General features: G+C 48.1%; 1 protein-coding gene across 1 annotated transcript; it reads left to right on the top strand.

Moving 5' to 3' along the window:
- Positions 1 to 1,384: 1,384 nt before the first annotated feature.
- LOC131916966 (interleukin-3-like) lies at positions 1,385 to 11,447 on the top strand. Its single transcript, XM_059270632.1, has 6 exons — positions 1,385 to 1,549; positions 1,646 to 1,687; positions 2,580 to 2,666; positions 2,791 to 2,832; positions 2,956 to 3,101; positions 11,333 to 11,447. Exons 1-6 carry the CDS (start codon positions 1,385 to 1,387, stop codon positions 11,445 to 11,447), a joined length of 597 nt encoding a protein of 198 aa, XP_059126615.1.
- Positions 11,448 to 17,619: the final 6,172 nt, after the last annotated feature.

Raw genomic sequence — 17,619 nt, 5'->3', positions numbered from 1 at the left:
TCCGCGTTCGGAGTCAAGTCCCCTAGCTCTGCTTGGCTGGGCTGGGAGTACACGGGCCATAGACACTCGTCCCCTCAATCGAAGCCTTTACTTCCCCTGCTGCGACACCCTTATCTTTCACCATAGTTACTTCTGAGGACAGAAGCACTCAATTTCCCCTGCCTCAGCACAACGTGCTAGTCTTCATCTTCATCTCCCCATGCTGATCACATCATACCACACCCCAACCCAAGGCCTGGTTTCTCCACCTGATTCCCCATAGGCCAGCCCAGTTATCTTGAAGAAACATTTTTCTAGCTCCATCACATACATCTTAGCAAAACTCCAGCTCCCCATGTGTCATGGCCTATTGACCTGCCTCATGGGCAAGGGAGCCACCTCATCCTTCAGGGACTGTCCCCTGGCTCTCTACCCTTCTGGCTTTCCCACTTTCTCTCTGGATGTGGTTTCTCAGGTCCTTTTTGGACTCCCCCATAACTGTCCCTGTTCACTTCCCACCGCTGCAGGTCAGCAACCTCTGCATTCATGCTCCAGGGCGGACTGGGATGTAAACCCCTCACTGTACCTTTCCTTCAGGGAGTTTCTCTCCTCTCTCCTCTCTTCTCTCTCCATGTACCCTCCTCGCTCAAACTTGTCAATGCCACCTGCTAAACCTTCCAGTACCATGCTTCCTCCAACTCCCAGTGACACCGTTCCCGAGGGCCACCTTTGTCCTTAAGTCCCCAAGCCTAATTATCTGTGCTATCAGAAGGAAGACCCAGGACTTGTAGCCATATCGCCATCAAGGGCTTTTTCCTCTAGACGTGGGCCTCAGCACATTGTCCTGCTGCACTGTCCCGACATCAGATTCATTTAAGAGAAGGCTGAGCGCCATCTACCACCTGCCAGGAATAAGGGTCAAGGGAGAAGCTGCCTAAAGACCTAACTAGCTCTAGCTACCACCTGCCAGAGTGCTTGACTGTGTGTCAGAATGCCCACCAAGCTCAAGTCTTCTGCAGTGACTCCGGTGGCCACCTCCACCAGGTGGAGTTCAGTAAGGATCGGGTTTGTGCAAGGGATGGTGGGATGAGGTCCCACTGCACAGAGGGCCTGGGCTGGCCCAGGGCCAGCCACTCCCACTGCTCTTTTCCACTCCATCCATCTCTATGACAAAGGAAGACGATGGCCTTTGAATAAGCAGTCTTGCTTCCCATGTCGATGATCTCGAGTACTAGAAAGTGATGAATAAGTCTGTGGTTTGCTATGGAGGTTCCATGTCAGATAAAGCTCCTTCCGATGCCTCCCCCTCCCCCCACTGCCCCGCCCCTACAAGTTGTCAGCGCATATAAGGTGGAGGCCACTGTGGCTTCTTCAGAATCCGCTTGAAGGACCAGAACGAGACACAATGGTTCTTGCCAGCTCCACCACCAGCGTCCTCTCCATGCTGCTCCTGCTCCCGATGCTGTTCCACTGGGGACTCCAGACTCCAGTCAGGACCTCACCTCTCTCAGGCACAGCCAGCACACTGAGTTGCTCCTCAATTGCCAAGGAGATTATGAGGAAGCTCAACGTGAGTATCTGGCTGAGGTTGGCCTGGTGTAGGCTGGCTCCAACGGGTGCCTCAGGCCCACAAGCTCCATGATTCTTTCTCCCTGTGTCCCCACAGGCATCCGAACTCACTGACGATGATGTCAGAGATCAACTCAGGGTAAGAGCTTGACCCGGCTTTGGGGTATACTTGGGTCGCATCTATCTCCTACCTGGGTGACTTCGGCCATGTCACACTCCACTCTGCCTTGTTCAGTGTTTGTATCTGTCTCAGTGGGGCTGTCAAGAGAACCACCAAATGACTCTAGGCCTCACCCTTAGCTGGGGTTCAGTACACGCCACAGTCTTGGCTGGAAAAAGGAAAGTTACATTTTAGGATATACAATGAAATGACAGCTGTGGGTGAACCCTGTCACAGGCCTCTGGCTGCATGTTCAGTGGGGAGCCATGGACTGGCAAATGGGTTGTCCTCTGTGACCGTGTCTGTGTCCTTTGTCCTCTTTAAAGCTGTCCGTGTTTTCCACTTCCACCAGCCCCAGACATTACTTTCCTAGTTCCAGCCAGATGCAATGGCTCTGGCTCATCTTCATTTGCTTGGACCTAAAACGAAGTCCTTTCCAAGCCTGGTGGATGTCTACCTGTCCCCTCCTTGGGCATGCTAGGGTCCACAAGGGTTTTCTTCTAGGTGTCTAGAAATTCTTGTTTGGGTTGAAGCGTTAACCTTGGCATCTGGCATCTTGGGCATAAGTATTTCCCCTAGCCAATTCTCTGCCTTTTCCAGAGCTTGTTTGGGGAGGTGTGTTTTCCTCAAGTACAGACAGATCTGCCCAGGCCCTTCGCACAGCCCACAGCCAGCCAGGGGTTAGGACTTGGTGCTTGGGAGGGGTGGGTCCTTGTCTGGGACATGCACGTGCTCTTAGGTCCCAAGAAGGGACCAGGAATGAGGCTGTTCAAAGAAACCTCTAACAGCAGGTTCAGCCCCCTAGCTCTCAGCTTTTACCTCCTTGCCCCCGCCCCTCAGCTCTCACATGGAGGATTCTTTGCCCTTTCAGAATGAGACCTTACAGAGAGCAAACCTGTGCGAATTCCTGCAAATGAGAAAGCAGTTGAAGATAGAGGCTATCAAGACCAATCTTGAGGTGTGTGAAACTGCTGAGGGCTTAGAGGATCCCTGCCTTCATTCTTCCCAGCATTTGGTGTGGAGGGAAGCAGGGCCTGCTCCTTTTTTGAGGGATCTGACTGTGTCTTGGTGTCTCTCCCCAGTACCTTGAGCGTTGCCTGCCGGCAGCTGTGAATGCCTCCAAGGTAAGGTGCCCTTCCCTCTACATGCCTTGTAGGTAGTGTCTTTGTCCACAATCAGACTTATAGCTTGCTATGGCCCTCAGCAGCCTGTTTACCTCTAATGCCGTTTTCTCCGGTCCTTCACAGATGACAGACATCTTCCTTGAAAAGAATTCGAATGACTTCCAGAAGAAACTAAAGTACTATGTGAGCCAACTTAAGAATCTGCAGCTAACACCCACCCCTGGGTCACCTCATCCAACATCTGACTCTGCTTTTTGCCCCGAGTCCAAGTAATGATAAAACAACAGAGCGACAGAAATCTGAATGTCCCTCTTGGTCCATGCCAGGAGGGAGATTTCATTTTGCCCCGTAGCATCAGATGTAGGATCAATTTATCTACTCTCTGAATTATGTTCCCATTTTATTCCATCGAGGCTATTTATTTATGTATTTATGTATTTATTTATTTATTACCTTCTGCAATGTGAAGTATATCTATTTTAGCTGAGGAGTGGTTTCTCCATGTTTTGAAAGAAAAAAATGACTCCAAGGAAGAAGGGGACATGTTCCTTTGTTCCTTGTGTTTTAAACAGGCTTTTAAACACTTGTGGAAATAAATAATAAATTATTATATAAATAATAAATTATAATAAATAATTTTGAACAAATGAGCTTTTTTTGGTCCAGTGTCTTGGTTTGGCTTCGTCTCTGTGACAGTCTGGGTGAGACTTGTGGGTCATGATCTTTGGGTGCAGGATAGAGCCTGCTCCCCGAGCTCCTTCTCCTGTCACCTTCCTGCCATCCCCTGCACAGAGGCATGACCTCAACTCCCACATGGCAAGCAGCCACACAGCATGCAACGTGTGCCAGATCTTGGTCTGGACATTTAACCTGTGCTATTGAATACTTTCCTCATCCTAAACCAGAGTGTGAGATTTCTGTTTTATGGGAATACTGAAGTTCAGTGTGGCAAAGCAATGTCCCAGTAAACACAGCTTCTAAGAAGTGCCCCAACTCTAGCTTGGCTGGGGCTTGGCTCCTCTGGATCATTATGCTGAGGACTGAAATCCCATGGAATGCCACCCCTAGTGGTCACGCTTAAAACTGCAGCGGTACCCGCAACTCCTTCCCTAGAGGAAACCTGGCAACAGTCTCTGAATTCCCACATGGCGGTGCCCTCTGAGGATGCAGGCTACTCAGACTCATAAACTGTACTCTTTCCAGAAGTTTCCATGCCTACCTGGGCTTCCGGCTTCTCTTGGCTGATTTAGTCTTCCTAACTCCGTGCCTGACTCCAGACTGGCCCTGGGATACATGGCCTATAGAGTCAGATTGAGCTTTCAAAATGCATCTTTGACCGTTAACCCCAAATCTTTGGGGCCTTCATGGGCTTGTCCACCAGTCTGTATCCTAAGGCTGTCAGGTGCGACCCACCTTCATCTCTTATGATAAACCCCATGTTTATCAACCTCTTGGGAGCTCCAGCAAATGTGGCTTCCCAGACTTCCCCCTCCCTCAAACCCCTCACCCATCTTAGCTTGGTCCTACGGTAGGACCAACACTGCTACTTCTGAATTGTCCGCATTGACTCATATAGGGCTCTTCTCTGAAAGGGAAGGGCAGACAGCTTGTGCTATCCAGTTCCAGAAACCAGCCTGGATGGTGGAGACCTGGTGTTCAGTCTGCCACCTGACTCTCTGGTCCTGTGTGTCTCTCTGTCTGGCTCCCTGAACCCTGCCTGGTGAGTCCTCAAGCCTAGGAACTGGGCTGGGACGGGGGGTTGGGGGCACAGGACAAGAGGCCAGATAAGCCTTCTTCCTCTCTCACTTTGCTAGGAAGTAGTAGCCTCCCTGATTCCCGAAGAGTCCCCTAAAGGCAGCTTTGGAGACTGACACCAGACTCTGGGGCTCATTCCACTTTATTTTTCTTTTCTATCTTTATCTCTTTAAGTTCCAAGTCAGGAACAGCCCAGTTGCTTGAAGATGTACGAGGATGTGGGCAATTTATCTGCTACTAGCTCAGAAATGTATCCTTCTACATCCCTCCTCCCAATACACTTTTAAATTCCCAAAGAAATAAACCCCTCCAACCTTCCTCTCCCTCCTCCCCTTCCTGACATACCGGTACCCGGAAGGCCTTGGGGTGCTCAGAGGGCAGAGACATTGCTGCAGTTCTTGAAATGACCACTAGGTGGAGATATGCCCCTAGTCTTAGGGTGCACCTAAGAACTACGGGGAAGATGGGGTCTGAGGCATCCAGTTAACTTGAAATCTAGACCGGATTCCCCAATCCTCCTGAGTGTCCACTTTTACTCACTTGCCTTCACTCACAGATTTTTTTTGGGGTCTGGTTCTATTTTCAGCCTATCTGAGACGGCATCTGTGCTCCCCTCCAAGTCCCTCTGATGAGTCATAGCTTGCCATCAACCCCACTTTCCTCTGTGGTCTGCTACCAGCTGCCTGCTGCCCTGGTCAGCCATGCTGCTCCCATAACTAGTCCACAGGACCAGAGTCAGTGGTGAGCTGAGACCAGCTCATACTGGCTCATGGAGCCAAGTGTTAAAGGTTTAAAAAAGAAATTCTAGAACTTCTGGGTAAGGTGGTAGATTAGAAGCAGCATGTGTGTGCATAGATGAAAACTAGATACAACCACAATAGATCTATTCACATATGAAAAGGAGCTAAAGAAAACAGAAATAAGCTGACTAGGAGTTTCTTCACAAACAAGGAGCCACGTCAACCATAACTCCACTCCTGCTGGCCAGCTGCAAATTGAGGGTAGGTGGAATCCTCAAGGGCTAGAGAGAGGGGGCCCAGGCTCTGGAAACACAACCAGAGGTTGGATAAAGCGTGCACAGATTGTGGCTGGTGCACCTGAGAGACCAGAGGCTGAGACCAGGAGATACCCACCAGAAAAGACAAGGGCCCCTCCCCCGCCACTGCCTGTGAGCTGCACTGGACTATGAGAGTGCTGTGGGACCTTGATGGCACACGAAGGTAAGCTCAGGTGTGCAGGCCTCACACCCTCTGGAACCTGCCACCCAAAGCCCGGGGCCTTAAAACACCAGAGGCAAGGTTGGAGCTTGCAAGCAGCAGGCCTCAGAGCAGGGGATGCCGGCAGAAGGTGGATTTTAGTGGCCGAGATCTTCCTCACTTGGAAGGACTCACTGACTTGACTTGTTGAGACTAGCAGCCCCTCCCCACTTGTGGAGACTGATACCCTCACAGGCAGGCCCTTTTCTGCAGGAGTTTCTCTGCTCCTCACAACTCAAGCCTGAGGCTCTCCTTCTCATTCCTACCTCACCACCTCTTCCCTCCTTTCTCCATGTCTCCTCCATTTCACCAGTCACATCTTGATCCCCTTAGCCCTAAAAGAAATGATAAAACACACTTTCCCCAGCCAGTGCCTGGGAATGTGGTATCCAAACTTATCAGGAACACCCCCCAAGTACACAAATGTCTTCTGCAAGCCAACACCAGGACAGCTGTTAGCTCATGTACGTTACCGATGTTGCCTCCCCTCTTAATAACAGCAGGTGTATCAGCTCACCAGAAAGACTCCCATAAAATAAAACCAGGAACAAGAGGAGTAGGGGAAAGAAAAAACTGAAGGACTTATCTGTCCGGCAGATGCATAAAACACAACCAAGAATCACCAAAACTAGGAGACTACACCGTTACAGGACCATAGTTAGCTCACAATTCCTCTGTCTAAAGAAAATGAAATAGCTGAAACGCTAGAAGATCACAGAGTCCAACCTCATAACGGACAAATAAGTACATAAAGCTCTCCCCGGCTCCCACTGCCCAAAGCAGTGAAGAAATCGATTCAGGACTGAAACAAAACAATCAGTAACTTGAAGGAGAAACTCAAAACCATGGAGAAACAAAAATCCAACAAGGGAATTGCAAGACTGAAAAAGAACCAAACAGAAAAGTTTAGAAATGAAAGAATCAATAAATCAAATTAAAAAGACAGTGGATGGGGTGGCGAGACGGCTCAGTGGACAGAGGTGCTTGTGTGAGGGTCTAATAACCCAGGTTTGATCCCTGGAACCCACCCACAAGGTGACAGGAGAGAACCAACTCCCAAGAGTTGTTCTCTGACCTCCACACATGCGCCTGCACTCACACACACACACACACACACACACACACACACACACACACTTTAAAAATCCGAGTGGACAAGAACAAGCTGAAGAATGAATTTCAGGGAGGGAGAACAAGGTCATGATAACACATGCAGATATACATAAAGACGACATGAGAAGACATGGCCAAAACTTCCCAAAACTCAAGTACACATTCAAGAGAGCAAAGACTGAAGGGGCAGTAAAAACTCTCCCAGTAAGGAAAGTCCCAAACTTCAAGGGTTCACCATCCAATTCTCCCAGACCCTTGAAGAAGCGCTAACTCCAATCTCCCACAAACTGTCCATAAAACAGAAAGGAACAGTTAACAGACAATAACAGCGCTACAAAATTCAGTACAAACCCAGGACTGCCCTGACACCAAAGCTAGATAAGCACACAATAAACAGTTCACTGTCCAGTATCCCCAGTGAACACACACACACACACACACACACACACACACACACACACACACGCACAAACACACATTTCCAATAAAATATTTGCAAACTGAATTCAAGAACACATTGAGGCCGGGCGGTGGTGGCGCACGCCTTTAATCCCAGCACTCGGGAGGCAGAGCCAGGCGGATCTCTGTGAGTTCGAGGCCAGCCTGGACTACCAAGTGAGTCCCAGGAAAGGCGCAAAGCTACACAGAGAAACCCTGTCTCAAAAAAACCAAAAAAAAAAAAAAAAAAAAAAAAAAAAAGAACACATTGAGAAGATCATATACCATGACCAGATTGGTTTCACATCAAAGATTCAAGTTTGGGTCAACACACACAAATCAATAAGTACAATACACCACACAAATAGACTTAAGGACAGAAATCATACTATCATCTCTATAGGTCCAGAAAAGGCATTTGACAAAGTTTAACATGCCTTCATTATGAAAGTCCCAAAGTCATTCAGAAGGAGCATACTTCAACATAATAAATATTACGTGTAGCAAACCTGTAGTCAACAATGAACTAAACAGGCAAAAGCTGAGAGCATTTCTTCAAAACCTAGAACAGAATAAGTGTGTCCACTTTCTCCACTCTTATTCAGTATAATAATAATAATAATAATAATGATATAATAAATAAATAATTATTATTATACTGAATAAAAATACATAATTTATATATGTAAATTATAATAAATATATAAAATATAATAAATATAATAATATTACTAAAGTCCTAGCCAATAGGCAAAGGAAAAAAATAAAAACAGCTATAAATAGAGAATAAAGAAGTCAAATTATCCTTATCTGCAGATAGCATGAATGTGCTTAAAAGACCTTATTTAGAGTTTCCAACAGAAAATCCTTAGATTTGACAAATATTCACAGCAAAGTTTCAGAACACAAAATCTATATACACAAAATCAGTAGCTTTTCTATATACTAGTAAAAAATTTTCTGAGAAAGAAACTAGAAAAACACATCATTCACAATAGCTCCAAAATTTAAAATACCTAGACAGGAGGATATTAAACCCAGCCAATGAGATGACAGAATTCCACAATAAAAACTTTACGACACTGAAAATAGAAATTATGAGCAGAATGAATATTGTGAAAATGACTACATCACCAAAAATAGTCTATAGTTTCAATGTGATTTCCATTAAAATCCCAGTGACATTCTTTACAGATCCAGAAAAAAAATTCTGAAACTGTTCTACCCCAAGTAGCTGAGAGAATCCTAGGCAAAAAGAATAATGCTTGAATTATGGTGATATCTAACCTCAAATTTTGCTACAAAGCCATAGTGACAAATACAGAGAGAACAGATACACACACCAATGGGACAGAATAGAGACCCCAACCATAAACCCACACAGCTATAGTCACCTAATATTTGACAAAGGCATTAAAACACACACTGGAAAAAAAAAGGCACCCTCTTCTAACAGGTGCTCAGGAAACTGGCTATCCATATGCAGAATAGTGAAAGCAGACCTCTCTCTCCCACACTGCATAAATGTCAATTAAAAACTAATTTAAAACCTGAATATAAAGTGCTAAAACTGCTAGAGAGAAAACACTCCAAACATAGACATGAGCAAAAACCCTTAGAAGGACTCCAGCAGCAGAGCAACTCACCCTAGGAACTGACAATAGTATCAGTGAAATTAAGTTTCTACACAGCCAAAGAAACTATCAGCAAAGTGAAGAGACAGAAGAACACTTTAACTAGGTATACAACTGGCTGAGGGTTAATATCTATCATATACAAAGAACTGCAAAAATTAAACAACAAACCTCCACATCTTCCAAGCAATAAATGGGATGCTGAGTTGAATAGACAGATCTCAAGAAAAGAAACAAAAGGTGAATTAATATTTGGAAAAGTTCTTAGCCATCAAGGCTACTCAAAACTACTTTGAGATTCCATCTCACTCCAGTCAGAATAGCACACACACACACACACACACACACACACACACACACACACACACAAATGGTAGTCAGTATGTGGAGAAAGAAACTCTTACTTATTGGGAGTATAAACTGGCATAGCCACTATGGAAATTGATATGGAAGCTTCTCAAAAAAACAAAAAGGGGACTACCATGTGACCACTTCCATATCTAAAAGGCTCTAAGTCCTACCGCAGAGATACTTGCACATCCTTGTAGTGGGTAGCCATTCCAACTTTGATCTGGAAGTTCCAACCAGAGGGCACCAGATCTCATTACAGATGGTTGTGAGCCACCATGTGGTTGCTGGGTATTGAACTCAGGACCATTGGAAGAGCAGTCAGTATTCTTAACCTCTGATCCATCTCTCTAGCCCTGGTTTGGATCAGAGATTAAGAGCACTGACTGCTCTTCCAAAGGTCCTGAGTTCAATACCCAGCAACCACATGGTGGCTCACAACCATCTGTAATGAGATCTGGTGCCCTCTTCTGCCTGCACATCCTTCCTATTCACATTAGCCAGGAAATGGAATCAGCCTAGATGTCCATCAATGGAGGAGTAGACAAAGCAGATATGGTTTACATAGTGGAGTTTTATGCAGCCATAAAGAAAAATGAAATCATGGGATTTCTGGGGTGGGGGGGGGAAGCATAGAACTGGAAACTACTGTATTAAGAGAAGTAATCCAGACTTAGGAAGACAAATATCATTTATTTTCTCCCTAATGAGAGTCCTGTATTTTAATCTTTATACATGTGTCTATATGTGGGTGTGGTTATAGGTCATGAAACTAGAAAGGGGACCATAAGAGGACACAGAGGTCTTACAAGAGGTGAGAGGGGACAGTTAATAAAATAGCTTCCAAAGCAGAATCAGGGGAAGGGGACCAACAGGAGGGGTATGGGGGAGGCTGAGGGCAGGGATGGGGTTTCAAAGAAAGTGTGTTTGAAATTGCATAATGAAATCCACTACTTTGGGTGCTAATTTTTTAAACTCTAAAAAAAACATAATAATTGTCAGACAATGATCTGTGATCTGTAGTGTGACAGTCCTTAGTCTCAGTGATAGGATTTACAACCATGCAAACTGAGAAATGTTTCTCTACTGTGATAACACACTAACCAAAAGCAACTTGCAGAGGAAAGGATCTCTTAGACTTACAAATCCGTCTGTCACCAAGCAAGCCGAAGCAGGAACTCGAGGCAGGAACCTGGAGGCAGGAACCGAAGCAGAGACCAGGAAGGAATGCTGCTTACCGGCTTGCTCAGTCTGCCTTCTTATAGGACCCCTGGCCATCTGCCCACCTACAGTGGGCTGGGCCCTCCCACATCAGTCATTAATCAAGAGACTCCCCCTCAGACCCGCCCACAGCCAATCTGATGGAGGCATTTCTTTAACTCAAGTTTCCTCTTCCCAGGTGACTCTGTTTGTGTCAACTTGACAAAAAGTGAATTAGCACACCTCCCCAGAGACTCCTTCCTGGAATTCTGCTTCCCTTTTACCAGCTGCCAGAGCCTCCCTCACTGAGAATGGGGCAGCAGTACATCCATCATTTTACTCTTGCCCAGTGTCTCACTGAAAGACCCACTTCGTGATGCTCCTGTCCCATGGCTGTGAATTCTCTCCAGCTGAAGGGCACTATGTTCCCACAGTGCCTTGCGGTTCATGGTGCACATTGGTTAAGCCCCCGTGTAGGAGGCTCTGTTCTAGCCTTGTGGACCTGTCAGTGAACTAAATAGAGGGGCCTCTGGGGGATTACTTTAGATTGGTTTGTGAAAGTTTCTCTGAGGAAGCTGACGTATAAGTGGAGACCTGAGTGACAAGAATGTGCCAGCTGTGTGACTACCAGAGGAGAAAAAAAAGCTATGGGCAGAGGGAACAATACCTGGGTACCACAATGTACTGAGAGTATTCATGGGACAGAAGGACCTGAGATGTCTGCCATCCCCCCAGCCTCTCTCCTTCTCTCCCCAGTTCTGGGCTGGGCACTGGGGTGCTCCAGGTCTGTACTGCTGAGGAAACTTACAATGAGCAGAAGTTATTGACTGGGTCAGACACAGACCTGGCGCAGGAGGATGTGCAGGTGTGAGGAGAGAGGTCAGAAACACAAGGCCCATTGCAGGAATGGAGTGGCAGATGGAGGTGATGTTCCTGAAGTGGGAATGAGTCTTCGCAGACATCTTGTGGACACATTAATGTCCTTCTGGAATTGTCCAGTCTGCAGCCTACAGCCAGCTTGAGTCAGGAATGACCAGTGACATGTCTCACTTAAGTTTACCTTTGGCCCCAAACCTCAGACCCTATCTGGGGACAGCACAGCCTGGCCCAAACATAGCCCTGGGTTGGAGTCCAGAATCAAGTTGTGGTTGGTTCTTGGTAGGATTTGGGGAGTATCTATATGCTTTGGATTTAGACTAAATGTGTGCTCCTAAATACTTGTGTAACAGTATTTGCTAGTGGGGTTTTGAGAAAGAGATTAAGTGCATAGGGGCTCATAAGTGGGAATGATGTCTTAAATAAAGGATGTCTGGGCTAGAGAGACGGCTCGGCAGTTAGGAGCAGGGACTGCTCCTGTGGAGTTCATGTCCTAACACCTATGTTGAGTGGCTCACAACTGCCTCCTCCAAGTGGCCACCTCCAAGGAATCTAGCGCCTTCTTCTGGCCCCTGAGAGCACTTGCACTAATATGCACATAAGCCCCCCCCCCAACATAATTAAAAACACATCTTGAAAAAGTACCCCTGGAAGCTCCTCAAGTCCCCCTTTCATGTGAGAACAGTGTGACAGCTGCCCGTGAAGCTGGAGGTGGGCTAAAGAGCATTGAGCTGTTAGTACCTACTCTGTGGAGTTCCCATCCTCTAGAACTATGAAAGACAGACAGAAAGAAAGAAAGAAAGAAAGAAAGAAAGAAAGAAAGAAAGAAAGAAAGAAAGAGAGAGAGAGAAAGAAAGAAAGAAAAAAAGAAAGGAAGGAAGGAAGGAAGGGAAGAAGGAAGGAAGGAAGGAAAAGAAAAGAAAGGAAAAGAAAAAGAAAAATCCCTGTTGTGCCCAATCCTTTATAAGGCCCAGACAGACAGGTCTTTGTCATGCCTAGCCACTGGCAGGAAAGGTGCTGGCCCCCTGATCCAACAGGAGGCAGGGCTGCCTTGCATCCCCCCTGCAGTTGTCATGGTACCCAGACTGTCCTTTGTGGGTCAATAAGTCCAAAGGGCAGCAGAGGGCAGCAATAGTCCATGGCAAATCCTAGAGCAGGCCATCTTCCTGTATCTGAGGCACCTCTTCTGGGGAGTAGGTCACACCACCTAATCACGAGTTTCACTTTCATCTTTTATCTTAACTTTACAAGTACAGCTTTTCACTGGGTGGACCAGATGGAAAGCATATCTTTGCTTGACCAAAAATAAATATGAGAACACAGAAAAATGAATCAAAGGGAAAATTCTAGAAAGGCAAGTATCTAAGGAAGGTAGAAATAGAGAACCTGGTTAAACTCACCCCACAATTTAAACCCTCCTAGACTAGGAAGAGTTCTTCCCTCCCTGGCTTTGAATTCCCACTTGAATCAGTTGCTGAGGCTTCCCCAAGAAGAAGTGGGGTTAATGAGATACAGGCTAGAACTTTTGGGGGCCTCCTGGTTCTGTCCTGTCAGCCGGCACGATCCAGGGACAGGGGTCAGTGCAGGACAAAAGGGATGGATGGATGCTGATCTCAGGTGCTTCCCACTGGAAGGGATGTCCAGGAGCTCACTCAAGTGGCAGGACTCCACCAGGCACAAGAGGATGGCCAAGACGCAGGGAGGAGTCAGGCAGATGGCACCGAACAGCAAAGGCATGGACACCTAACAGCGTAGGATGAATTAGGCACAGGGGGATCTAATCACACTGGACCATTCAGTGTGACTGAGTACCAGGTGACCAAGGTGGAGGTCGGACCCCTTCTGGCCTCAACTGGTCCCTTCACCTCATTCATGCTTCCCCACTCCCAGGATGGTCCAGCCAGCATGACAATCATGGAGAGGAGAAAACAGGATGACCAAGGCCTGGGTTGTGGTGGGTGTAGAGATGCAAGAGAGTTAGGATGGGACCTTGAAGATACTGAGCTCACACCAACAGGAAAGAGCCAGGGCAGAGGAAGGGAGCTGCAGGCAGAAGCAGAGACCAGTCCTGCAGAAGGGAGGGGGAGGTCTTCCTGCGATGATGAGGGCACATGGCGGAGAGGGAGATCTGGGCTGAGGGGATGGAGTTCTCATGGGGTGAGTAGGGTGACCTTTCTCCTTTGAAACCTTGAAGTTGGGCTGGTGGATGTGGATGTGTATTGGGCAAGGACGCTGTCTTTCTGGAGTGAAAAGGGATGTAGACAATCCCAACAAGGACTGAAGAAGTCTAGGATCACCCCTATATGATGGTGGAGAGACTGAGGCACAGTGTAATTCAGACAATGGGACTCACAGGCTGCTGAAGCCCTAAGCCACAGTGTGTCTGCTGGTCTAAGAGTATAAAAAGAGCCTTTCACCTGACCCAGGGTCCTTCTGGGGTCTCCCCCTGTCTGGACATGGGCCTCCACTGAGAGCTTGTGATGTACCACATTCTCCCAGATGCAGCCTGAGTGTGCACCTGTCACTCAGCTCCGTCTGCGTTCGCCAAACAACCCCCATATACACTTGAACATGGTTTTTGATCCCCCTTTTCTAGTTCCCTGCCTCCATTACACCGGAGTTGAGATCCCTCTGTGATTGCCTCTGTGTCCTCAAATCCCCCTTCGTGCCTCAGAGAGACAATGTTCATTATCTCCTTGCAGTCCCCACTGACACTGGTCGTCATGGCTTCCTCTATTTCTCACAGCCTCTGAAGACCCCAGGGTCACCTTCCACTTCCAGCCTGGGTCATGCCGACATTTCCACCTCCCTGGGCACTCCATGATCCCCAGGGTGTGTAGAATTCTAGTCTCGGGACTTCTTACTATCCCCCTCAGATGGGAGGCTTCAACCTTGGCTCTTGGGACTTCCTTTAGTAGATTCTCCAGTTGAACCTTGCCAGGAGTGCCCAGGGCTGTCCTGGAGACTAGTGTGGGCAGCACAGACAGCTGATGTGGAGACAGGGTGCCTCTACGAGCAGGGAGCTCAGGACATGTTAGAGAGGAGGCTGGACACTAGGGGTTCATGTCTGGCATGGGCTTCCCTTCTTTTCCTCTTCTAGGAGCATACACTGGGACGTGTTTTGTGTCCTGGCCCCATGTGCTGGGGTGAGTGCGATAATAAAAATATTGAACAGCTCGGCCAAATGGGATGGCTTGGTGGCACCTGCCATCAGAGTTTGTTCTCTAGGACTAGCAACAGTGGGGAAAGGCACTTGCTACCACACCTGATGACCTAAGGTCTATCCTGGGCACTCATGGCGGAAGGAGAGAGCTGTCCTCTGACCCCTACACACAAGCCATGGCATGCATGCACCACACAAATAAATAAGTGAATACTGAAAAAAATTAATAAATAGACAGCTACTGCTAGCCTTCGGCAGGACTATGTGCTTCGAATCCAGAGGGGCGGTAAGCCACCTGGGCCAAGCAATATTGCTAAATTTGATATCCCTGCCCTCCTCAAGCAAACAGAGTTAGGCTGCTTATTCCTACAGGGTTTGACCCTGGGTGTCTGATCGCCTATAACTGCCTCCTCCTAGCCAGGATAGGGGGCAGGATAGGGAAGATGGTCTTGTTTCCTAATTGGCTCTTTACAGGAAAATGGGTGTAGCGCAGCCACCTTTGCAGCCTGCCCAGATTCCTGCACAGTACTGCACAGGCTGCCTTTGCCTCTTGAGGGTATGCATGGGGACATCTTGGGGTACTAGGGCAGGTCTGCATGGCATGGTGATTATATTTCTCCATCGGGGACAATTTAATCTATTTGTCCTTCATGTAGAATGCCGACCTGCCCAGATCCCGGTGATGATTTCCTCTCTTTGAAGGTTTGGGAAACTGAGGCTGGAATGGAGACCTCCCAACTAGCCCAAACAGAAAACCTAAGCAGAAAAAAACTCTTCATCCACTAAGCTCTTGGCAAAATTTAGGAAGTACCTTTGGTGCCAATCTGCAGGCATCTCCGCAGTGACCTGCAGAGGTCTCCACCCCCCTGTGAAGATGAAGCGTGGGCCTAGAGGACAATGGTTCGGAAGCACAGTGGCCGGGCCTGAAGGAAGGTCTGCACCTGCAGCTCTGCACCCATGACAGTTGAGACTGCTGCTTCCTAGGGGGTGCATGAGGGACTTGGCACCACCCTCATATAAAGCAGCAATTGCTGCTTCAGTTGTGACCCCTCAGTTCCTGAAGCTGGCAGGTACCAGAGCCAACACAGGGTCTGTGCCTCCCGCTGCACCTTGAGCGGGAAGAAGGGCCCTCAGCACACCGGGATGCTATAACGGCTTCTAGTCTCATTTCTCCTCCTTATTTTTTTCTAACATGTATCCCCAATGATTCTTTCAAGGAGGGCAAATAAAGACAGTGTCCCCTCTAGTGCCCGATGATCTCTCAGTTGGCGATAAGGCTTGGGGCAGAGATTCAGGGGTGGGGCACGATCCTAACCCTGGAGGGAGAATCCTGGGTAAAGAGAAGGCCAGGCAGTGGCAGGGCATTGTGGGAGGCAGACCTGGTGCTTTCATGCGTTGTGTGCCCACAGGACTTACCTGCCTGTGTGGGGCTGGCAGAGTTGCTAGGTCCTGGGGAGGCAGCAAGGAGCCCTAAGAGTAAGAAATAAAACCAGTGAGGAGGTCTTATTTACCCTTGATCCATCCTGAAAAGCCAGCATCCCAGTGCAGCCCACTGGGACACCCCAATGCCCTTCCAGGGTTAGGCCTTAAGTGCTGGACCAAAATATTGACCAAGTGTTTGGGGACATTATTGGCTTTCCCTTTGCCTCATCCAGCCCAGTCTGGCTGACATCCCAAACCTTACTGCTGGCTTGTATTTCCCCCACTGAAGCAAATGACCTCTAACTCAGCTGGCCGACCTGGACCCCGAGCTTCAGAGACACCTCCTTCGCTGGCTGCCCCATTTACTCTCACCACGGCTCTCTTCATGGCTGTTTGATCTTTGTTGGCGCTCTCAGTCCCTTGCCTGTGAATCGAGGCCTGGTGGTCCCTGTCCTCTGTCCCATAGGGACACAGACAGAGCTCTCTGAGAGCGAAGAGCATATCGTACACCCTCCTGGAGGCTTGGCTGAATGGATTTGTCAGGATTCTGACAAATCAGCGCCAGGGGTCTGAGGATACCCAGGTAGCTGGGACAGAACTAGAGGGAAATTTGGTCTTTTAAAATGTATTGGGGGGGGGGGTCAGAGAATGTGGGAGGGGTCATCTTGGAACGGAGACACCAAAGGCTGGAGTTGTGGCTCTATGTGTCTGGTGTGGCAGTGAGGGATAAGACCACCTTCTCAGGGAAGCACAAGCCATCCAGGGTGTTGTATCATAGTCTCAGAGTGGGGCAAAACTCCATAAGCTTTGACTTGGATGGAGGCTATCTCCCTACCACCTTCACCACATCTGTCCAGAAAGATGCTCCTGGGGACCGGGACAGGACAAGGCCCAACAGTCCTCGAACATTCCAGAAATTCTGGGTCTTCTGCCAGGTTAGGACTTCCCCAGGATGGGGAAGGTATCAGAATGCTGCCCCCCCCACCCCCCAGGAAAGTCTTCCTATAAACTTTCCAGCGGCAGACACAGCATCCATCAAGTGGATGATGCAATGGAAGTCAGGGAGCGGTACTTTCCTGGGATATTCCAGAATTCACGCTGGCTGAGTAGAGAGACAAGAGCCCAAGCCCGGGGCATAGCAATGTCTAGATAGATGGTAGAATCTGCTGGGAGAATTCTCCTTCAGCTCCAAGATGTCCTTGGGACAGTCACAGGCCACTCATGCCTTCCTGCCAGTGTAGAAGTGTCCCTTTATAGCTGCCCTGATGGACAAGTGTGCTAGGCCCACCATTTTCTGGACCAGGCAGGTGACCAGAATTTCCCAAGTTATCCCCCAGGGTAGTAGAAAGCATCTGAGTGCAGGAATAGGCATGAGTTCAGGTCCTGGCTCTGCTGACAGCTTTGCCTGTGGACTGAGCTGAAAGTGGTCTTCTGGACCTCAGACCCCATTGAGGACAAAGACCTTCCTAAGGAGTGTCAGTCGCAAGGATGAGCCAGACCATCTTAGATGCTCATGTGTCTGTCCTGTGGGATGTGAGGGACTTTGGGGCCCATTTCCTTCCCCCAGTGAAGACTTCCTCTT

This window comes from Peromyscus eremicus, chromosome 8a (assembly GCF_949786415.1).
Source record: "Peromyscus eremicus chromosome 8a, PerEre_H2_v1, whole genome shotgun sequence".
Taxonomy (NCBI): Eukaryota; Metazoa; Chordata; class Mammalia; order Rodentia; family Cricetidae; genus Peromyscus; species Peromyscus eremicus.
The sequence above is the reverse complement of the archived record's forward strand: the minus strand, read 5'-3'. Positions and strand labels throughout refer to the sequence as shown.